Source organism: Vulpes vulpes, chromosome 10 (assembly GCF_048418805.1).
Source record: "Vulpes vulpes isolate BD-2025 chromosome 10, VulVul3, whole genome shotgun sequence".
NCBI classification, from domain to species: Eukaryota; Metazoa; Chordata; class Mammalia; order Carnivora; family Canidae; genus Vulpes; species Vulpes vulpes.
This window is the reverse complement of record NC_132789.1, coordinates 77,914,138-77,938,268: the sequence shown is the minus strand read 5'-3', so window position 1 is coordinate 77,938,268 and position 24,131 is coordinate 77,914,138. Positions and strand designations below refer to the sequence as shown.

The following is a 24,131-nucleotide window of genomic DNA, read 5'->3' as shown; positions in this document are numbered from 1 at the left end:
GGGTGGAGGTTTCCAAAAACAAAAACCTATATTTATGAGCATGAAAAACATAATGACAACCAACAATTCTCATGCAGAAATGTCCCTTACTATATAGGGTTCAGTTTACTAAAGAAAATTAGGCAGTGCAGTACTATGGGGCAAGTCTAGGCTTGGCTCTGCTAACAATCCATGTGACCACAGTCAATTAACCTAAGCCTAGTAGGCTTTGGCTTCTTTATCAGTAAGATGGAGATGGCACCTACCTTACAAGGCTATTATGAGGATTAATTGAGATAAAGTTTAAAATGCACCCAAAATATGTTTGACAATGCACTGACTTTCAAAAATGGTAGCTTTTAGTCTTTATTCTGTTTACTGGCCATGTAGCTTTAGGAAAGTTACTTTACATTTTTGAACTGTAACTAACTAAGGTTCTTATAAGATTCTTATGAGAACAAATGAGATAGTATCTATAAAAGGCCTAGGTCATAGTAGGCACTCAATAAATGTTTCAAACTTCAGTCATATCTAAGAAGAAAGAGATAGTTAAGCAAATTAAGTATTTTAATTTTTAATGTTTCTTTTTATGCAAAATTGCAAAATGCAGATCCCACTGCCTGAAGATAAACCATTGAGGGGCTTTAGTACATTAATGGTTTAAAACACAAAACAGTTCCTATAAATTCACCCCAGTCTTTGTTATTAATTAGCATGGCTCTATAGTAATTTTACTGTGAACCAAAGAATTAGAAAATTTTGAATAGGAAGGAATGCTGGGAGTAGTGCAAACTGAAGGCCAGAATATTTCAATGTCTTTAGCAAAAACAATTAATCTATTCACCCATTTAAGTGTTCATTTTTTTCTTTTAACAGGTTAAGGAAATTTCTAATTATTCCTTATTTGATATCATGGATACTGAATTTAATCAAATGTTTCCCTTTTGTCTCATCAAATGACCACATTTTTGAATACGTTCAATTCCACTAACCAGTTATAACAACTTTGTGAGTTTGTGGAGGCTTCCTCTATCAATCATCTCAAATAGCAGGCATAACATTGAAATTATCCATTCCTTAAATATTTATAGAATTTGCCTATAAAACTGTGAACCTGGTATGTTCATCAGGAGAAGTCTTTTAATTATAGAGTCAATTTCTTTAGTGGTTAGAGAGAGACACACCCAGATTTTCTATTTCCTCTAAAGCCAACTTTTATATTTTATTTTTCTAAGAATTTGTATGTCTAACTCAAGTTTTCAAATTTGTAAGTACTGGGACACCTGGGTGGCTTAGCAGTTAGGCGCCTGCCTTCGGCCCAGGGCGCAATCCTGGGGTCCCAGAATCGAGTCCCACATCTGGCTCCCTGCATGGAGCCTGCTTCTCTCTCTCCCTGTGTCTCTGCCTCTCTCTCTCTCTGTCTCTCATGAATACATAAATAAAATCTTAAAAAAAAAATTTTTAAGTACAAAGATCATAACATTATTTTACCTTTCATTTAATTGTGACCTTTTAAAATTTCTAATGTTGTTTATTGTGCCTTCTATTTTCACTGACCAATCTTGACAGAGCTTTGCCAACTTATAATCTTTCAAATATCTATTTTTAGATCTGATGATCCTTTCTTATTGAATCTACTTTATATTTCATTAACTGTTGCTCCAATTTTTAATTCTTTTAAATTTTGCATTCATTGCTTAATGTGCTTTCCATACATGCAGGTGTAAAACTGGATTTCTACATAAGTAATCTACAGCTCAGATTTTTTGGACCAGCCTTTTCTACTGCTAAATAAGTTTTTACACAAATTTTCAAACCCTCTGCTTTAACTTTCCCCTGACTCATTCACTAGTCACTGCTTATAGGAGCAGAAAAAGATGGTAACCTCAATTCTGTCATCTTTAATTCATTATCATCAATTATCCAAAAATAGAATGGAAATTTAGTTTAAGAAAGTTTTAAAAACTTACTTTCCTCATTCTGAGTTTTTCTCATTTGTTCTTCAAGAGTTCTGTGGTCAAAGTGGAATGCTTCTAACACAATTACTAGCAAACTGTTAAAAAAAAAAAAAGGTACAAAGAAATGTTTGATTCACAATATCATTTGACGATTACAAGGAAACATTTAAAGACTTATAGACATTAAAATTATTTTTATCAGCTTTAGTTATTTTTTACTTTAACAAACATTAGCATAACTTCATTAATAGAAGGTAAAAGTAAACTGAGATTAAAGAGACTGCTTCAGAAAATAATCCAAAATTGATTCTTTTCTTTTTCTTTTTTAAAGTTTTTATTTCTTTATTTGATAGAGAAAGCAGGCACACACAAGCAGGGGGGAAGCAGGCAGAGGGAAAGGGAGAGCCTGCCAAGCAGAGAGCCTGATGCAGGGCTTGATCCCAGGACTCTAGGATCAGGATCTTTGCCAAAGGCAGACACTTAACTGATGGAGTCACTCAGGTGCCCCCAAAGTTGACATTTTAAAAATAAAACAAAAATAAGAAGTTTGACCATACATACCTGACACCCAACTTTTGATTGATCTGTCCTGTCTGTAAAACATGAATGAAATGTTTCAAGTAATATACATATGCTGACCAAGAGAGATGTCTGCAAATAGCTCCAATAACTTCTGTGGCAGCAATGGTTATATTTTCATGCTGTAAAACAAATCCAGAGCATCAATACAAAATAAACATTTGCTAACGAAATACAGGGGTAATTTCATACAGTTAAAAGCTTAGACAGTAGGTGATCAGCAATTACAGCAGAGTGCCCTAACCATACTCCATTTCCCCTCCTAGCTGTAGGAAAAGATGCTGTCAATTAAAGGAGTGACACTGTACTTTAATATGCTTAAGCCTACAGGCTGTGTATGAAATTAAATTCATGTGTAAAAAGTTGACAAATGCTAAAGTTAACTTTAATGCACAGCTCAGCATTCAAGAGTACACTGCCTTGGAGACAGCTCTTTCATACCATCATAGAGAATAGGGACTGGATTTATCCTCATACCTTAAACCAGAAAAGTAGACAAAAATATATGAAACAGCAGTTTTCAGATTTTGGACATCAAGCAGTACAGTTCAGTGTTCCCTGAGAGAAAGGCAAATGAAGTGTGTCTTATAATTGCCCTAATTCACTGTGTGAAAAGAACTGTCAGGTTCTTTTCATAGGAGGAGAAACACACAAAGGGCTCAGTGGTCTCCCTAATGTACGGAGGCAGAGTTGAGGATGTGGCCAAGTAGTGTCCAAAGGGCAGAGCATCAGAGAGGAGAGAGCTACACAGAGAGGAAAGCTGCACAGGCATACCAAGAAGCAGCAAAATACCTCTCACAAGAAAAACCAACCAGTTGAAACAGATCCCCAAATGACACAGATGACAGACCTATAGTAGACAAAGACAGTAAGACAAATGATGAAATTACATTCTATAAGATCAAGAAGGGAGAGGAAAGCAAGAACATATTAAGCAGAGAGAGATAAGAAATAAAAAAAAAAGGCCCAAACTTAATGTCTAGAAATGAAAAAGATAGTTCTGGGAGGGAAAACACACTGGATGGGATTAAAAGCAAATTAGAATCTGCAGAAGAAAAGATTAGTGAACTTGGAGATATAGTGATACAGAAATGAAACAAAATGAAGCCCAGAAAACTAATGGAAAAAAAAAAAGAAGAGCCTCAGTGTATTTAGAACAAGTCTGAATGGCCTAATATATTCTGGGGTCTCCAAAGGCAAGAAGGGGACCCAAAAGTATCTTTGTAGAAATAATATCCAAAATTTATGTTTGAAAAACACTACAACTCAGTAGATCCAAGAAGCTCAACAAACCCCAAGCACAAGAAACAAGGAAACTACACTAAGGCACACTGTAATCGAATGATTTAAAACTAGTGTTAAAGAGAACATTTTCAAGGCAGCCAGAAAAAAAAAAAAAAAAAAAAGATACACTCAGAGGAACAAAGACAGGAATGACTTCTTGTTGGAAATTATATAAACCAGAAGGTAGTAGAGCAATTTTCTTTAAAAAACAGAAAGAAAAAAAAAAACTTGTCAATCTAGAATTCCATACCTAGAAACAGTCTGTAAAAGCAAAAATGAGAAAAGATAAATAAAAACTGAAAGAATTCATCAACAATAGAACTGTGCTACAAAAAAATTTAAAGGAAGTCTTCCTGTAAGAGTAAAATGATACAGGATTATGTCTGGATCTACCCAAAGGAATGACTGGAAAATTGTAAATAATTGGAAGAGACCAGAAATTATAAATACGTAAGCAGATATAAAAGATCTTTCCTTATTTTGAAAATCTCTTTAAAAGATAATTGTTTAAAGCAAAAATACTAACAATGTATGGTATGGTTTAAAACTGATACAGAGGTAAAACCTACAAAAAAACAGCTCAATGATAACTAATAAGCCAAGAGAGATAAAATCATTTTAAAAAACCAACTAATCCAAGGAAAAAAAAAAGAGACAAGCGGAAAAATAAATAAAATCAACGATTTAAACCCAACCATATTAATAATATTAAATGTAAATGGCCGGGGATCCCTGGGTGGCTCAGCAGTTTAGCGCCTGCCTTTGGCCCAGGGCGCGATCCTGGAGTCCCGGGATCGAGTCCCACGTCGGGCTCCTGGCATGGAGCCTGCTTCTCCCTTCTGCCTGTGTCTCTGCCTCTCTCTCTCTATGTCTATCATAAATACATAAATAAATCTTTAAATAAATCTATAAATAAATAAATTAAATAAATAAATAAATAAATAAATAAATAAATAAATAAATAAATGTAAATGGCCTAAGACTAATGAGAAGGCAGAGACTGTCAGATTCAATAAAACCAAGACCCAGTTATACACTATATACTAGAAACCAACTGTAAATATAAAGTGATAAATGTTAAAAATAAAACATTAAAAAGATACATCATGTTAACATCAATCAAAATAAATATAATTTATGTTTTGCATCTACACCTTTTCCTATTTTGCTGCCATCAAAGTATAAGTTGGTTGTGCTTACTGACTTTAAACTGGAATTTAGAGGAGTACTTTTTTATTTAGGTAATTCTTTAAAAATTTTTGAAACAAGAGGAAATCTAACTTTGTACAACACCATGTGATCAACACAGTGTAAATTCAAGTCACAAATCCTGATATCACCTCAAATACACTTAAATTTCTGAGTACTGCTTTTCATTAACCTAATCAATAAATATCTATCAAGGCCTTACAACATGCCAGACAGTTTTTGGTACTATGTAGTAAAATAGTGAAGACAGTCCTTAGTTCAAATACTGATTCTCATTCTGTACATCTTTGAGAAAGTTAAATATCTCACTTATTCCCAGGTTACTTTCCTATAAAAGAGTAACAAGAGTCCCCACAGGGTTAAGCTGTGGTGAGGATGAAGTAGGATTATTCCTTTAACTGGTATAGTGCTAAAGAAAAGGTAGCTATTGTTGAATTCATTTCTTATGAGCCATTTGGAAAAATAATGATTGTTAATGCTGATTAATGGCATTTACCATAATTAAGTCTTATGATACAAAAATAAAAGTATGCTATGTTGTAATGTGATCATTTATTTCTAAGGGGAAATATTTTGTGGTTGGCCTTTCTGAGCTAATAATAGTTAAAATAAAAATTAAAGCTACCATTTATACAGCATTTACAATGTGCCAAGTACCATTCTGAGGGCTTCAGAAATATTTTAAATCTCTAATTATGGTGACAACATCAATATGGATGTTACCAACTCCATATGCATTTTGGAAAAGTGTGTCCTGGTATGGGTAGAGGTTTAATGGTTTCTAGATCTCATGTCCTACCTTGAGCATTTTCTCATCAAAAATTGGAGTCATGGCATAAGGCATGATGTAATTCTGAAGAGTTTTAGAAGATAGTACAACTTTGCCTTCCATTAGTTGTTTTGCCAATTTCTTCAAGGCTCTTGCTCTTCTGTGAATCTGTGAGTTAAATAAAGTAAGAATTAGTTACTGAACACACTTACCCACAACTAGCTCCATTTCAGCATGTTCCTTTTCCATGAAAAGATTAAAGGAATGAAATACAGGCCATGTGTTATGTAAGCCTGTAACACCTGTGCCTTGATTTGCTTCCAGAGAGAATCCATGGCATTTACTTAATGATAGAGCCTAAAGTATTTATACATTATCTTAGAAAATGGCAGAGAAATATGACGCTATTGTTTTGGTTTGTAAACCAAAAAAGAAAACAGACCCCAAGAAAATGATCATTTTCTGCGCTAATATGACTGACAATCGAAGACCAAGGAATGAGAAGCTCAAAACTTTTTGGAAAATTGTATCTTTTTAAATGAGCAGAACAGTTTGAAATTCTTATTTTATACACAGGAAAAAAACAACACAGAACTGTCTTCTACCTGAATGTGTTTCATATTCTCAAAGAAGTCCATTTCTGGATCATGGCAATCAGTAAGCTGCACCAAGTCTTTAAATTCTGGTTGATCTGGAAAGGTTTGAATTAAACAGGAAAGCACTGTGGTATAATCCTGTTGAATATTCTGCAAATGCCAAGTTGAGAAAATTTTTTTTTAAGAATTTGCTATCTAGGTAATACTAAGAAACACAGGAAAAAAAGCTACTATAATTTTTTTTTGTACATTTTTTTTAAGTAAAATGTTCCCACTGTAAACACAGAGGGGGTCACTCTCCTTCCTATTCCCACTCTCAAGAGTTTGAAAGTATTGATGCAATGAAGTATTTTAATTAAACGTACTAACCCTGACTGCTTTTCAACAACAGCATAAGTAGGGAAAATTAAAAACAAAACCAAAACCCATAACAGTAGTACGTAAGAGACAAAGATACAACTCCAAACCCAAATACCTCTATCTGGTTCTTTAATCCTTTCCTTAACTTCTCCAAGAGTGAACGATGAATGATTTCCCTGTATTCTTTCTCTGTGACATTCAAGGCAGCTAGCTTTTTGATGATACTCATTAGGCACATGCTGGCATTATCACTTAAAGACATGTCTCCTAACTGGAAACAGGAAAAAAAACCCAAATTATTCTGTGTAATAACTATAATATGGCATATTACTTTCCAATGGAAGAGTTTATAAAATGTTGCCTCTCTTCTATGCAAACTCCCTCCTAAGAAATGTCCCCCAAGTACATCATACCTAAGGAAGAACCCGATGTAGGGCTAGGCAGGCATACTTCAGAGATACTATGAGTTCGGTTCCAGGCCACCACAGCAAAGTGAAAATCACAATAAAGTGGGTGAAATGAATATTTTGGTTTCCCAGTGCATATAAAAGTTATGTTTACACTATACTGTAATCTATTAAGTGTGAAATAGCATTATGTTTAAAAACACAAGGTACATACCTTAATTAAAAAATACTTATTATGATCTGTGATTTCAGTATGTAATAATCACTGATCACAGATCACCATGACAAATATAATAATAATGAAAAAGTTTGAAATAACTTGAGAATTGCCAAAATATGACAAAGAGATATAAAATAAGCAAATGCTGTTGGGAAAATGGCACTGATTAAGACTTGTTCAAAGCAGGCTTGCCACAAACCTTCAATTTGTAAAAAACAAAAACAAAAAACCCCCAACAGTATCTGCAAAGTGTGATAAAATGAGGTATGCCTATAGTAAATAACTTTGAAAAATCATGCTTACTGAAAAATAAAACTCTGATTAGGAAAATATGATGAAATAGACTTTTCAATTAGTTTTATTTCTCCAAGCAAAAAGAACAAAAGCACTAAGCCAGTTTTCAATATTCAATATCACATGATCACTGAAAATAACAAAGTTGGCTGATATAATTCTGGTTAGTTGTGTTCCAGTTCCTGGTTTGAGCAATGTAGGTAGTGAACGTGGAAAAAGTATTGCCAGCTCAGCCAACCAGGCAGTGATGTGGAAAACTCTGTGCTGGAATTTGACATGAAGTATGAAGAATTAGCCCCAGATGGGGAGATTACTTTTTCATATATTACATAATTACATAATAACAGAGAATAACTATAAAATTCCACCAAGAGATTACGGATACCCTTACATAGTTAACAATAAACCAAGGGTTTTATTTTCCCCAGTTTTGGGTTTTAATTGAGTGACAAAAACATGGTATTTAATATCGTCCAAACCCTTTATATTTATCAATAAAAGAGGGCACATTGTCAAGTAATATAGAAATGAAACTTCAAAAAACTGATATAATTGAAATACTATAAAACTCATCCTTTTAAAGTGTACAATTCAGTGCTTTTATAGTATATTCACAAGGCTATGTAACCATCACTGCTATCTAACTTCAGAACATTTTCATCAGCCTCAAACCAAAACCCTGTCCCAATCAGAGGTCCTCCCTCCCCAAGCAGCCCTTGGTAACTACTAACTTACTTTCTATCTCTATCAATTTCCCTATTTTTCTTTTTAAATTTCCTGATTTTACTACACAGCTTTCAGATTTTTCAAGGTGCTTCCACATGCATTATTTTATTCGAGATATTGGTCTTTTAAATCATGAGAATGTAAAATCAATCAATCAATCAATCATGAGAATGTTCTCATATGGTCTTCACCAAACAAAATAGCCTGCAACTAAAAGAAATTTTAGTTATACTATATGTTGGCAAATTGAAAATTTTTTTTTGGTAAATTGAATTTAAATTAAAAAATATTAAAAAAATTTTACACAAAAACTCTTGTCTTGCTCAAAACACAAATTAAGAAATCAGGTCACATAGTTGTGTTATCAAAACAACGAGAATTTAAATTCATAAATTTTTTGCTATAAAAACCTACCTCCATATTATAGAAACAATTATGCATAACTGGAATTAGGTAGTTAACATCCACAGTTTGCATCTCTTTAATGTAAGAGGCGATCGTCTGGAATGTTGAGAAGCGAACATCAAAGTTGATATCATCAAGATGTCTTTGATCAAAGGCGTTAAGCTACAAGAAATGAAAACATTGAAATACAGAAAACATAGATGAAGGTATATAAATCTTAAGGAAACAAAAATGATAATAATTTTGAAGCAAAAGAGAAATAAGACTTTCTCTCTTACCTTGACAACATCAGTAATATATTTTAATCCATTCTCAAAATCAGAAAGCGTCTAAAAGGAATCAAAATAGTATATTATTACTGAATAAAATCTTAACTTTTCTGCCCTCCTCTCTTCAACTCCCTCTTTCCACTTAAATTTATATGAAACATCATATTGGCACCAAGAAAGCTGTTAATATGTGTTATACGTCAGATATCTTTTTTAAAAGGGGTGTGGTTTGGGGTAAAAATGAGTATTACAGACCTGGAAAACTGTACAAAGCAATTGTCTTGACAACTTATTCTTAATAACCGAGAAGAGTTTTGCTAGAGGCTTGAGGAAGCTTGTAGGCTCCAGACAATGTTTTAACAGGTTTTGTACTGTCATCAAAATATCAACTTCTGTATCCTTAAGAAGAAATATTAAGAGAAACATTTCAGTAATTTAGAAAACTGGTCAACTTGACTTTATTATATACCACAGACTCTCTGTCTCAAATAAATAAATAAATTCTTAAAAAGCGGGGGGGTGGGGGGGGGACCTCGGTGGTTCAGTTGGTTGGGCGTCTGCCTTTCGGCTCTGGTCATGATCTCAGGCTCCTGGGAGTGCATCAGGCTCCTTGCTCATTGGGGAGTCTGCTTCTCCCTCTGCCTCTGCCCCTTCCCACCCTTCATGGTCTTTCTTTCTGTCTCAAATAAATAAAATCTTTAAATATGTATTACTGCATAGAAAACAATCATGAATAAGAAGCACAAGTAGTAATTATAAAAGTTATTTTATAGGCCTTTAAAAGTTCTTAGCATCTTAACATAAAATCCACAATAATGTCCATTAACAATTTCTCCCTTTAATTCTAATAGAAAATAGAATAAAACTGTCTACTGTCTAGTCCAAAGAAAAATCCACACTTCCGGTTATCTATAGATTTGTGGTCTCCCTACTCCTGAATTACTGTGTGGTAAGAGATAGTGTAGCTACTAAAGCTTCATTAAATTTGAGCCACAGGAAGACTCGAGATTGAACTAAGGTTTGAAAACCATCTTAGAAACTCAGCTACAAGTGATATTAATATAGTCTGACTTTTCATTCAGTTCTACAACTGTGATCCATATATACGATGCACTTCTTGGGCTCCAGATTTTTTACTGATCAAAATGAGAGAGGGAAAAGAATCGTGAAATGCATTGGAAGCTAAAGAAAGGATTGATGATGAATGCTTTCACCCTTTTGCTTGCCCCCATTCCTACCTCTGTTCCAATGTTTCTCCTCTGTTTTTAATTTTATATTTCTGTGTAAAGTCTTTTCACAAATACATCACAGAATCTAACCACCAAAATTACTGCTCGCTGATTAATCTTAATAATAAAGTGCCACTTTAAAGACAAAGCCAATGTCCTGTGAATTTATACCTGAGCAATATTGCCACGTTGGAGGAAAGGAAGGAGAAGTGTAATGAGTAGAGAACTCTGTTCTTTGTCTCTCATGAACTTGCTGATCCTAGAGAAGGGGAAAAACTGATATGTAAGGAAGACATACAAGTTAAGAATACTTCTCTAAGAAATTAAATTTTGTAGAAAAACATGTAACAGACACAGACGGTTTTTATGTGTTCATGTAGGAACAGTTTAACACACTTACTCAGCAGTATCTACTTTCCAACTTCAGGTTCACGGCTACTAATCTATTTCTCTTATAATGTCTGATTTTATAGGTGGGTCAGAGTAAACACCGATGCTATAATTTGACCTATTTCTTTTACAAAGAAAATAACATTAAATGCCATTTTAAGGCTTTATGTGCAGTATTTCAATTTAACTCCCACAATACTCTTCAATGTAGGAATTATATTTAGCCCCATTTTGTCCAAAAAATCCTGAGACTTAGAGAAGCTGATGTCACATGGCTAAGAAGCAGTAGAGCAGGCCTTTCAAACGTTGGTCTTCCTGGTGTCTAATCTCTTAGCCTCTTTTCACTAGCATACAGCCTGCGATAAAATTTAATGAGTGTATTTTGTGTGGTTTCCCATTCTGAATAACTTAGAAATGCAATAGTATAAATAAAAAATTTCAAAGTTCTTGAAAGACTCTAATATATCATTTTTGTCATTGTTGGGGTAACAGAAATAAACTGTAACAATTTAGAGCTGAAATAGAAACATTTTCTGCACTCTTGTTTACCAACCTTGCTACAGAAATCACAATTATATATTATTAGGTCTACTGCCAAAGAGTATCTTTAAAAATCTTTGGAAGATCTCCACTCTTAAAAAACAAAACAACCACAACCTGCTCTTTTAAATGAATTATTTTTATCAATTAAACTTAAAAAAATATGAAAACCAAGTGATCTCATGTAACTCAAAATTCTAAATGAACAAAATACACAAATCTACTAGTCTACTTTAGAATTTTGAAGACTGTTCTTTCATAATAAAATGAAGATGCCATAAAAGTTTTCTAATGAATATTCCAGGAGAGAAAGGAATTCTACATTAACTTGAAAAGGGAGGGCATTTAAAAATAATGAAAACCTTTTCAACTTGTTATTAAAATAATTGAAAAACTAGATACAATTCAGCAAAAATTAAAACCACGGATAGTAATGTTATCTTTTAAGGACCAGTGTATCACTTACTTTGATAGAATGCCAAGTTCCTTACTGACTTGTGCCCTATTCTTTTTCTTTTTCACCTTTTCTGCACTTATTGTGGTTTTGCTGAGATACTGGAGAATTACAGGTACATGAGGCAGAATTAATCGTCCTCCCATCGTGATAGATTCTGAAAAAACAAAAACAAAACCAAAAAACAACAGTGATGTTTTGATTTTAATTAACTATTATCTTAAAGGATAATCACACACTATCTTCATAATGACAAAGCACTCAAATTTTTATAAATATTTAACAAATTTAAACTCCAAAGATTAAATTACTTATTTTCTTAGTCATAATAGATGTATTATTAGCTAAATTAAAAATTTATGTAAGATATCCCTGAGGTTTTATTTAAACCATTTTTGGTAGTAGTAAAAGAACTGCTAGGATAATATGACAGGAAGAATTCAGAGACACGGCAGTGGAAGTCCTTTAATAATTTCCTGATGGATAGTTGAGTGTTCTGGAGCATAAGTAATCTAAATTTCTACTACTGCAAAGAAAATTCAGTTTATATGAATTGGCATTAATTCCTATTATCAAAAGAAACTCTGATAATATAAGTAATTAAAAGAGTCAAATTGTATTGACTTTTTCCTTTCTGAGGGCACAAATGCTACTTCAAAAACCAGGACTCATTTGCTTTGTACAGCACACATACCATCTGCACTTTCTGTGTATACGCATCCAGTTACTGGCAAGCTCAAAAGTGTTTCTGTGGGTTCAAAATCTGGAAGGTTAAGAAGGTCATCGGCTATATCCATTACCATAGAGGCTGTGGCTTCAGAGAGATTCTTTGCTGAGAGAATTGCAAAAACGTTGGTTAGGATATCATACTCTGGGTATCCAGGTTTCTGTTTAGCCAGGAAAGGGAAGTATCTGCAAAGAAAAACATTGAAATTGTCATCTTATTTCTCAATACATTTATTTCTGAAAACATATTCCATATGAATTTTCATATTGAGTTTATATATATATATGAACACTAATAAGATTACTCAAAAGGGAAATTACTTTAAAATCTAAAATTGGATGGATAATTTTAGGCACCTCACGAACATTATAGTATTTAGGCACTTTATGTATATCTCTCATTTAATCCTCATAACATCTCTATAATGTGGTAACACTGTACCCACATTACAGATAAAAACCTGACTTGTCTAAAGCCACTGAGCTAGAAGTAGTAAAGCTGAGATGTGAGCCATAGTCTAACTCCAAAATCTAAGACTTTTCTAAAAGAAATGTATTGAAGACAGGCTATTTTTTTATTTAGAAACCTTCTAGAACATGAATGTGCATACACTCACAAAAAAACCAGTGCTTCAAACATAAGAATCAGGAGTACAGACCAAAGAAACATTTGCTGTACCAGGATATGCAACATTCAGAGATCAGGATCATTTTTTGGGAGAGGTGGGTGAATCCATCCCCAATTATCAAAGATGAAAGACTCACATAAATGATAGGAGCATCCTACCCAGAGAAAACACACCAACAGGGTAAAGAGCACAAAGGCTTTCCACCAGTGGAAAACCAGCAATTGTTTTACGTCAAGGATGTAGTCCTCTTAACAATCAACAGGAAGGTAAAACCAAAAAGACTCAGAGTATGGCTTCACCAATTTATCACTGTTGGAAAAAGAGCTCAAGCACCTATAATATACATAGTAGTAACAAACTGAGGAAAAGTTCTAGGTGGTTGTATTCATACATCTTTGTCCAACAGGTATTACGCAGAGCGTGCGCAGGAACCAAGCAGGGTCCTTTACATGTTATCATCTCTATTACCAGTAAGGTAGGTACTGCTATTATTTCTATTCTACAGGTGGTGAAACTGAGGCTCAGAGAGGCCAATTTTGTCAAACAACCTGCAGTGGTGCTAGGATTTGAATCTAGGTTTGTGTGGCTTTGGAGACTGTTCTCTTAACAGTATGCAGTACACTGTCTTAACATTTTTTCAAGCACAAAAGGTGAGAGGACTGCTTTGATTGCTGCCAAGGTCCTAGCAAGAACCCATTTAAACTCAATGCAACTTCTAAGTGACCATACTGTGTTTACTAAACAGCAGTATAACCTGATGCCAAGGTACACTAGACATGCTCCGTGTACGGCAGCGCTGTCAGAAATTTCAGTCCCTTTCAAAATGTAATGAATACCGGGCAGCCCGGGTGGCTCAGCGGTATAATGCCGCCTTCAGCCCAGGGTGTGTGTGATCCTGGAGTCCTGGGATCGAGACCCACATCAGGCTCCCTGCATGGAACCTGCTTCTCCCTCTGCCTGTGTCTCTGTGCCTCTCTCTCTTTGTGTCTCTCATGAATAAATAAAATCTTAAAAAAGAAAATGTAATGAATATTGACTAACCACGGATTAAGAGGGGCACAAAATCCCCTGTGGAGGGAGATGCAGTAATAAATATGAAACAGTCTCTGCCCTCAGGCAGCTTTAGGTAGGTCAGCTATTAAGAGATGAGTGTACTAATGGTGGCATGTGATCATAGGCCCTTCCAGGGGTGGAAAGCTCAGAGGAAGGAGAGATGGAGCCTCATGGAGGCCATGGCAGTCAGAACCAGAGCAGCTATTAGAGAGTGGCCAGGGACACTCCTGGTCTATGCTGGTTGTTCTGGCTTAATTATTTATAGCATCTCTTTTCGCCCTCAGGCATACAATTGGGATTATATAATCACTCTAGTTAGGGAGCAAGTTTTTGTTGTCCTGAGGTCACTTCACTTCTGAGACAATTTAACCTGAGTTATAAGCTTGAAGATACTGGCTATAGTTCAGCTCTACTTGCATCTGTCCAAATACAAGGTAAAATGCTCAACTTCTCTGTAGATGAAAACCTGCTGAAATGTCTGGCACTATGTAAACTGTAACCATCCTTCAAAATGGATTTTTTTTTTTTTTTTTTTTTACTGAAGAATCACATTCCAATGAAGGGGTTCTGAAATATTCTTTCTTCAATTCTCCCACACACAACAATATACGCACATCAGCTGTTGGAGATTTCAAATAAAGTCAATCCATCCAAAGATTTCTTTCACGTATGAAAACATTTTTTTACATACAGAAAAATTTTTAAAAAGTTCTGCAGCATACCTCCTCTATTGCTCTGTGGCTTCTATTTTTCTCTGACCCATAATGAGAGAGAAACTGCAGAACATATGATGAGGTAGCATCCAGTGATGAAGGTCTGTACCCTAAGTAACGAATGATCCAACTAATATAAAAGGGAGTTACTATTGCCAAGTCTTCTTGGATGAAATGTCCTTCATGGGTCATTTGCATACAAATTATACAACTATGAAGCATTCCTCAAGCATGCCTATGAAGTGCTGCTTATAAATGTCCAGTTACAAGACAAGATAGGAAACTACTTTCTCAAGTTGGGAAATAAGAGAGTCCTTACTACCAGTAAAAATATTTTAAACAGGTTTTCCTGAGGAAGATGATGTCAAGGTATTTGGTTTGTTTCTGAGGACTATTTAATGACGTGGGGTAATATTCATGATATAAAGGTACATAAAAAAATAAAATCAAAAGCCGGTTATATAGTATGATACCAATTTTGTAAAAAGTGATGCCCAAGATATTAAAATGTTGGCATTTACTGAATCAACAGTTTTTTTTTTTAATTCTACCTTTCATTCTTCAAGACAGATGAGGGCAAACTTAAGTCTGTTTCCATCACTGAGATAAACAACATATGTTTCTACACTCTTCAGGAAATGTGCATTAGGTCTGTGACACAAGCATCTCTGAACCATCTATGGAGGAAGGTCCTGTGAACAGCTCATAATGTCCTCAAAAGGATGTTGACTTATGACCATGAGAGCTCTCTATATATTTGGACGTAGTTTCATAAGAACAGGAGACATCTAAGAAATCTAAATGGCCTGTGAAAATTTTCTGATTTTAAGTGGTAACTGGGAAAAAGACATAGAATGCCAATTACAAATCAGTTTTTATTTTTAAGCAAGAATTCAAAAAATAGTATTATTTATATGCTGGCATAAATACAGGTATCCCTGGCTTTTCAAAAATTCATGTTATAACCACTTTGCTTTTATGAAAGAAGGTGGTAAGCTAAAACAGACTTCACCATTTGTTTTGCAGCAAGCCATTACAGGGACAGCATGCACCTTTTGAGCAGTGACAGTGGCCCCTGTCAGGTTCCTTCCCGAGAAACTACACTCAGCGTGTCTGCATTCAGCCACCAGAGCTGTGAACTGTGTCTGGGAGCATCTGTGCTTTATCTCGATTTATTTTGTGCATCCCTTAGCAAGATGTGACCCAAGGTATTGGAAAAGCTTAAGAGAAGTAATTTTTTGGATCTAGGAACACTAAAACATTCTTCCATTTTAATTAGTAGTAATTACCTCTTTGTTTGATGCTATTTCAGCTTATGAAAGGTCTCATAGGAATGCTCTACTTTCAGAGAGCAGTGGGAACCTGTATCTGCCATGTTTCACGTTCTGTTTTTCCCTTTTCTGGGCCAAATCAAACTACTGAAACAATTACTACACATTAGAAGAACATCCGTATCAATTCCAATACTTTTGATTTTTAATGAAACTGAACTAGTAAAAGTATATAAGTTTTGCTATAATATATACCCTACAATCTTTAACTTAAGTTGTAAAATGTTATTTTACCTGTATTTTCTGTTTTTTTAAAATTATAAATGAACACCCCAAAGATATATCATAAAAAGTACCTCTTCCCTGCTCTGGGGTACCCAAACCTCCACACTTAACATTAGTAGTTTCTTACGTATTCTTCTAGACATTTTCTACTTCATTTTATATTTATATGCATGCACAGGTATATTTCTTGGATTACATTGTTTGGCAACTTGTATTTTTCTTTAAACTGCATATTTTGAAATTCAGCTGCCTTATTCTCTTTAACTACATCTGTGGTATATCACCACAAATTACATTATTAGTAACCTTGACTCATTCTGGTCAAACCTAGTCCTTTAAAGTCCTTTAAAACACTGTCCTTTTCAAAGGTGGGAGAAAAACGGTCATACCTTGCATTTCTGCTCCAGATACTAATTAGTTTCAGCAGAGGAGTAGGAAAATACTGACTCTCAGATCCAAGCCTTCTGATCTAAGACAAAATTAAAAACAGAAACAAAATAAAAACATATACAGAATTGTTGGGAAAATACAACTGAAAAGCAGGACCAGTATAGAAACCACACCAGAGGGGCCGCCTAGGTGGTTCAGCAGTTGAGCATCTACCTTCAGCCAGGGCATGATCCCAGTCTGGGGATCGAGTCCCGCATTGGGCTCCCTGTGAGGACCCTGCTTCTCCCTCTGCTTGTGTCTCTGCCTCTCTCTCTAAATAAATAAAATCTTAAAAAAAAAAAAAAGAAAAGAAAAAAGAAAAGAAAAAAAGAAACCACACCAGAGGATAAAAAGCCAAGGGGAAAAAAAAAAAAAAAAAAAAAAAAAAGCCAAGGGGCAGAGATTAACATTTAAAGGAAAAAAAAAAAAAAAAAAAGAAATCCAAAATAATATCTACAGGGGAAAAATAACAAAGATGAGCAAGAAGTGCTAGACATTTAAAAGGAAGGAGGTACTATAGGTTTCAACTGGTTAGAAATGACAGAGCTAAAGCAGCTAGAATTCCTAAAATCAAGTCTCCTCTAAACTCTTTTTAGCTATAGTTTCATCACAAAATGATTACAAACAAGGAAATATGTAACAAGAATATCTGTATTTTATCTTCTCAAAATCCAGAGACACATCATTGAGGTGCCACAACAGTTACATTCCATTTGCTTAAGAGACACAACCATATTCAAATTGACCTTAAGTATAAATGTCATGGTATTACAGAAACCAGCTCTTGAGCTTTAGGTGACAGTGGAGGCAAGAAAACATTTCTTCTTTTTTTTTTTTTTTTTTTTTTAAAGGCAGAGCTGAGATTTGAACTTGGACTTGTTTGTCTGGCATGAATGCTCTTTTTTTTTTTTTTTTTTAAGATTTTATTTATTTATTCATAGAGACACACAGAGAGAGAGAGAGAGAGAGGCAGAGACACAGGCAGAGGAAGAAGCAGGCTCCATGCAGGGAACCCGACGCGGAACTCGATCCCAGGTCTCCAGGATCACACCCCGGGCTGTAGGTGGTGCTAAACCGCTGAGCCACCGGGGCTGCCCCAAGAAAACATTTCTAAAACTTCCAGAAGCAAAGAAAGACTCGCCGTAAAAGAAAAGACCAGGACAGGCACTAGTGTCTGGGTGTGGACTGCCCTGGTTAAATAACACAATAATAAAGGAAGAAGCAGAAGGTATCCATGCAGAGTGTAGTAACAAAGCTCACCTGGGGCCAAACGGCGCCGTGAAAGACAGCATCAATTTCTTCTGTTCTGAATTGGTAAGACTCCCAATCCAAAAAGATGTCAGTTACCATTTTGATTCCAAGACGTCTTAAATTTTTCAGTGGGTTAATAAACCTGAGTTGTATCTGTAAAACAAAGATCTTCCCTTAAAAAAAAAAAGTTATTTCATTTTTTATCTTTGATTCCTTAAGGAGGCACTATTGCTCAGATGACTAAAAATCAAACTGGAAATCCTATTATTAAGTCTTGTGACTCTGGCTCTGAATCACATGGAAATTCCACTGAGCATTATAGTATTGCTGTTCTCATTGAACAAAATGGGAAAGGAGAGACTTAAAAAGATCAAATGGTGAGATGCGCTCCATTATGTTAAAGTGTCCGTGAGGAGGGGGGATCACAAGTCAAACAGCTGTCTTGTGTCCTACATTGTTGTATTTCTTTATCCAACTAATTGTCTCAAATAAAACCCTGATTTCTTCCTATGAACAGAACATTCTAAATAAAACAAAACTTTTTTTTTAGTTTTTGACATCACGATGCCTTAGATTAGGGGGAAAAATTAAACCTTTATATCAAATGAAAGTCACTTTCTTTTTTGTTTTCATAACTTGTATTATTATTTTTTACTTTTTCTAAAGCTAGGAGTTTTCAATTATTCTTGTAACTTAGTCTAGGAGACTAGTTAAAAGAATTTACTGTCTTTCTATATATTAAATACTTCATACAGTATAAGAGAATGAGGTGCCTGAATCAAGGCATGGGAAGATCTCAGAATACATAATTTAAAGAAAAATATAATTTGAAAAAAATCAAAACTTATCTGTTTAGAGGCACAAAGGCTGGAGAGGGTGGGAGTCTGAATTAACAGCAAACCTCTTTCATAACATAACTACTTCTAGTGGCACCCCCCTTCCCTATGAGTTACAAAATCATAAATATGTGGCCAGTTTGTTCAGGCTCTGAGTAGAATAATTTACTCAGGCCCCACCAATGACCCCAATGGCATGACAGCCATAGTTCTGACTTCAGCTTAAAATCTCACTGAAGGAAAATGTATTAAATTATGTGACAGACTGAAAATGACAAAGATACTCAATAGGAGAGGAATTATAAATTTGAAAAAAGGAAAAGCTTCATGAAAGAGGTAGAATTTCTAGTGGATCTTAAAGGAATGTTGTAAAAACCAAATATATGGGGAAAGGTGCAACTTCTGATTGTTTTTCCATTTGATTAATATACTGTGGGCTCTGGATATATAAGTGGCAACTTATTTTTACATGGGACTTAATTATCTACAAAAATTAAACACCACCCTGAAATTTATGAAGACAACACAATAATATAATGAACATCAAGTTTTATGGCCATAATATCATGAAAAAAATGAATAGGGAAGTTATACTGTCAGGAAAACTGGATACTTTGATCAATGGAAGTATCTGAATCTAGGACAACACATTTTAAAGGCAAGTGAAAAGGAATAAAAATTTATTAATATGCCATGCAAGGTCTCAGGTATCATCATATTTCATGTACCCATCAGGCTTCTACCATCTACTTTTGGCTAATTATCTCTTTATGCAAGTTACAAAGACAGGAGATAACAGGCAAGCCCCAGGGGATACAGTTGCAGGTCACTGTGCTTTGCTTCATTTCTAGGGCAGTATTTTCATTATCAGCTCTGTCATGTTCACTGAAAGATAAAAATTATTACTGCTTTTGAAAAAAACATGGTATCATGATCCCCTGGAACAAGTTTAAGAAACTAACCTTAGCAAAAATATGATATCAAGTCAGACACCCCCACCTTCTCCCTCTTCCCACTGCCCTGTGTAGGATCCACATCTGTTACTATGGTGCCAGCTGCCCAGTTTAATCAATAATTTTCAGTAAACTTGAGAAAAGCCCAGGAAGCAATTGTAGACTCTAGTTCCAGAGGAATAGTCCATATGCCTGAGTTATTCCATTGTTTAAATGTTCCAAAATAATGAAAGCAAAACCAAAACAACCCCTGTGATATACACTTCAGTGTCAGTCCATGACTTGGAGGAACTAAAAGATACAAAAAATGTAAATGTGTAACTTAGCTCAAACCCACCAACAAAGTTTAACTTACTTAAGCAGTATTACTATACAGTAATTCATTACGGTACCTCAAGGAATTCTTTGAACTTGTCCAATATTTTTTTTTAAAAGCTCCAAACTGTCAAAAAGTTTAGCACCTCACTAACTAATGATCTATGAAATTGCATAAATGACTTTTTGAGTTACTGACTGTTGACTCAGGAGTAAAGCTGCATTACTGAGTAACTTCTTCTAAGTTAACCAACAAGTCAGAGAACTTACACGGTTTATAAAATCTCTAACCTTTCATGATTTAATATATCCATATATAGATAAAGTCATTGTCACTCACTATTTGGCACAAAATGAAAATTCTCAGAGTTCTTCCTGTGGCCATGAAGCTCTTAAATAACAGAGAGAAAGAATTTCCCAAGACTTCTTTTCAGCTTCCACTGTTGCCTGCCCCCCCAGCCTCTTTCCCACAGAGTAAGCAGAGTGAAATTTTAAAAACATCAGAGAGACCTTATCCTGGCTTCAAACCTTTTCAGGTTTTCCAGTATACTTTGGAGTCAATCCATGTGGAACCCATAAGCCCATGAGGCCCCACCTACCTCTCAACCTTATGTGATAGGCTTCTTCTCGCTCCTTGTGCTCTAGCTATCTTGCCCTCTGTTCTTAGAATGTGCCAAAGCGGCTCTACCTCCACAACTTGGCACCACTAGTCATTTTTCTCTGCTTGAAATGTTCTTCCCATAGCTGGGTAAATACATGAGTTCAAATACCACCTCCTCAGACACGACACTGACCATCCATTCCCAGTTTGGTCATTTCCTATCACATCCTCTCATTTTATTTTAAATTCTTCACATCCTCATGTCTCTCTCCTCAACAGGCTCATGTTTTCCTCTACTTTTGTGAATCTATGGAGTATACTCCTACTACCTTTTTTAAGTTTTTGGCTAATTATATCATCTGTGCCACTGCTGGGTCTGCTTCTATTGACTGATTTTTCTCCTCATTATGAGGAAAATTTTCATCCTTCTTAGCATGCCTGGTAAAACTTGACTGGATGTCAGACATTGTGAATTTTGTTTTCATTTACATCATTTGAAAGCTTTTGAGTTTTGTTCTCAGATGCAATTAATTTGCTTGGGAAAAGTCTGATCTTTGTCAGCTCTGTAAGGTGTTGCCAGGGCAGCCTTTACTCCAGAGCTAATCTGGTTCCCCTACTGAGGCAATCCCCTGCCTAGGAATCTTCCTGGTGCCTTGGGTATTAGGAGGATTCTGCTCTAGCTGTTGAGAACATGAGCTGTTCCTAGCTTGTGTTAGAGGACTGTGGCTGCTCCTCTCTCATGGTTTCTCCATATCTCTTCAAGGTGGATCAACAGGGACTAGATTTGGCCTTCCCTCTCAAGCAACTAAAAACTAAAGGGAATACATGAGACAATGATTTTCAGCTACTAGACAGCAGGCAGCAAAGGACAGTCAGTCCTGAGATGGTAAACAGATGAGGTAGAGTCCTGTACGTCCCCCAGATTCCTGCGGGGAGTTTCAGGCATCAGTGTGAGAAGGAAGAGTCCAGGCTCAGGTCAGTCAATGGATATAAACCTGTCTCATTCCCCACCTAGAATGATGTCTGGTAGATAGGAGGTGTGAAATAATATTTATTGAATAAATGGACAGGAATTTTTGTTTACTTTGTTCACTGTTCCATTTCCAGTGCTTAGAACAGTGCCTGTCACATAACAGGGGCTCAATTAATATTTGTTGGAGGAATGAATGAAAGAATAAAGAAAACAAAATGGTGCCTAACAAAACAGAAGATGTATTCTAAATCCCTGGAGCATGGTAATCAGAGAATATTATTTACCACTAAAGCAGATTTATAACTGTGTGTGGCCCAAAAAACAGCCTAAAATTTTGGCTGTCAATTTTCAGTTATCATGACCATATCTGAAAGGCAGTTGACCAGGCATATCCATAAATCAAATGAAAAGATTTTATCCCAATTAAAACCATGCCTATTTATCATTAACTGAGAATTTACAGTAGAAATCTGAGTCTAGATCTTCAAGTCCCACTAAGAAGCCTTTAGTCCATAAGGACATTAAATTTCCCTAAGCTCCCCAGAGAGTATACTTATGCCCACATACTTCTTCCAACAGAATATAAATATATTGCCTTTACTGCAATTCAGAAAATATTTACTGAGCACTAACTTGTGAGGCCTCTGGCAATTAGGTGGCTGCCAGGTCTTGCTGCTTCTCTTTCTTTATTCAAAACGTTGCACTTATACCAGGCAAGCATTTACTTTTAAAAGACCTCTGGCAACTCTTATCTCAAAATAACAAGAATGATATTATTAACAGTATTTTGTTCATTCTCCAACCATTCTGGATAGTGCTGGAAGATATCCTATACCTCTAAGCTCTTGAAATTAAAATAAGAAATATCAGCTCAACTATCCCTGACTTGAGCTTCTGAGATGTGTACAGAACTAACTCACATCCTATTATTTGAATCTCTTTAAAATATACAAGTGACACACAGCTGACCCTTGAACAATGCAGGGGTCAGGGGCACTAATCCCTACACCGTAAAAAAATCCATGCATAACTTTTTATTCTTCCAAAATGTTGCCTGGAAGCCTTACTAACACCATAAACAGTTAACACATACTTTGTATGTTATATGTACTACATACTGTACTCTTACTTTATAATAAAGTCAGCTAGAGAAATGATTATTAAGAAAATAATTAGGAAGAGAACGTATATTTATGGTACTGTGCTGTGTTTATTGGGGAAAAAATCCCATTTATAAGTGGACTCACACAGTTTAAACCCATGTTGCTCAAGGGTGACCAATAATTTGCATTCTCCAACTACACATAAATATTTAGAACAGTGAAGACTGCTAGATATTCAGCTCCCAACCAATTTTCCGAGTGAAATGCAGACTCTTACTGGCCCAAGAAGAAAGCAACTGCAGTGAATCTCTCTCACCTTTTCTCGTTGGTCGAGGACGTGTGATGCAGTTGCTGTCAAGCATAGCAGTATCTGCAAAATCTTTGGTAAGTATGCACTGATCAGATGACTAATGTTCTTCAATACTATTTCAAGGCTATTTAGAATACCATGCTGACGACCTAAAGGCAGAACTTTAGACAAATCCAAGTCTTCTACTGCTTGAATGACAGCAGAATGGCATTCTCCTAGATAGCATGTAAAAGCAAATATTAGTTACTTACTCTCTAATTACAGCTTCCTTTTAATTTCCCTCAATGATACAGTATTTTCTGTTCTAATGATTTATAGATGATAATATACTTTCCTAATGTATTTTCTCCTGATTCTCTTACCAAATATTCAATGAGCTAGGCATGTTGGGTTTTAGTATTAGCACTTTGTAGATCAGGAAACTGAGAATAAAGGAGAAACTTGTGCCAGGACTAAGTCTCTAAGCCCCATTCTCATCCTATTTAGACTACTTCCCCAAACCTGAGTTATCAATAGTCTTTTGTTCTACCTAGGGACTTCCTATACATTTTTCTCATTCTCAGCTTTCACTGTCTATGTTGACTTGAGCAGTTTCAGAGAAAATGTCCTGTCTGCTACATTAGAAGCTTCTCAAGTGCTGAGAATCAAATGTTTTCTCTTGCCGCCCCTGGTGAATGAATAAAACAATAGTCCTTTATAAACAGGTACCAAATTGATTCTATAATTTACTTAAAAGACTTGAATTGTTATTGCTTGAGCTTTACTTGAAACCAACCGGTATGGAATCATGAGCTTACTAATTCATACACCTAAATAATCTAGCCAATAAAGAGTATCATTTATTTTTTATTTATTTATTTATTTATTTTAAAGAGTATCATTTATAGCTGCCCTCTTACAATGGAAGTTGTTTCACTGAGCAAAAAGCCTTTGTCTTCATCAGGGCCAACTTCCTTCACAGGGCAATATTATACTGAACAAAAACATTTTAACAGCTGAACCCATTATCACAGAA

At 35.2% G+C, this 24,131-nt stretch overlaps 1 protein-coding gene across 4 annotated transcripts in view; it reads right to left on the bottom strand.

Moving 5' to 3' along the window:
• Positions 1-24,131, bottom strand: part of UTP20 (UTP20 small subunit processome component) — a 96,171-nt gene that overhangs the window by 23,450 nt on the left and 48,590 nt on the right. For all 4 annotated transcript variants that reach the window (XR_011994949.1, XR_011994950.1, XM_072724697.1 and 1 more), the window contains exons 27-40: positions 23,123-23,331; positions 18,035-18,178; positions 16,735-16,814; positions 12,363-12,580; positions 11,681-11,825; positions 10,456-10,543; positions 9,311-9,454; positions 9,065-9,115; positions 8,796-8,948; positions 6,850-7,005; positions 6,384-6,524; positions 5,809-5,946; positions 2,499-2,638; positions 1,950-2,032 (exon numbers count right to left, since the gene is read on the bottom strand). Coding sequence is in view for 2 of the 4 variants with exons in the window: in XM_072724697.1 (XP_072580798.1) it covers positions 1,950-2,032; positions 2,499-2,638; positions 5,809-5,946; positions 6,384-6,524; positions 6,850-7,005; positions 8,796-8,948; positions 9,065-9,115; positions 9,311-9,454; positions 10,456-10,543; positions 11,681-11,825; positions 12,363-12,580; positions 16,735-16,814; positions 18,035-18,178; positions 23,123-23,331 (1,890 nt within the window). In the remaining 2 variants the exon portion in view is untranslated. The remainder of the gene's footprint in view (positions 1-1,949; positions 2,033-2,498; positions 2,639-5,808; positions 5,947-6,383; positions 6,525-6,849; positions 7,006-8,795; positions 8,949-9,064; positions 9,116-9,310; positions 9,455-10,455; positions 10,544-11,680; positions 11,826-12,362; positions 12,581-16,734; positions 16,815-18,034; positions 18,179-23,122; positions 23,332-24,131) is intronic.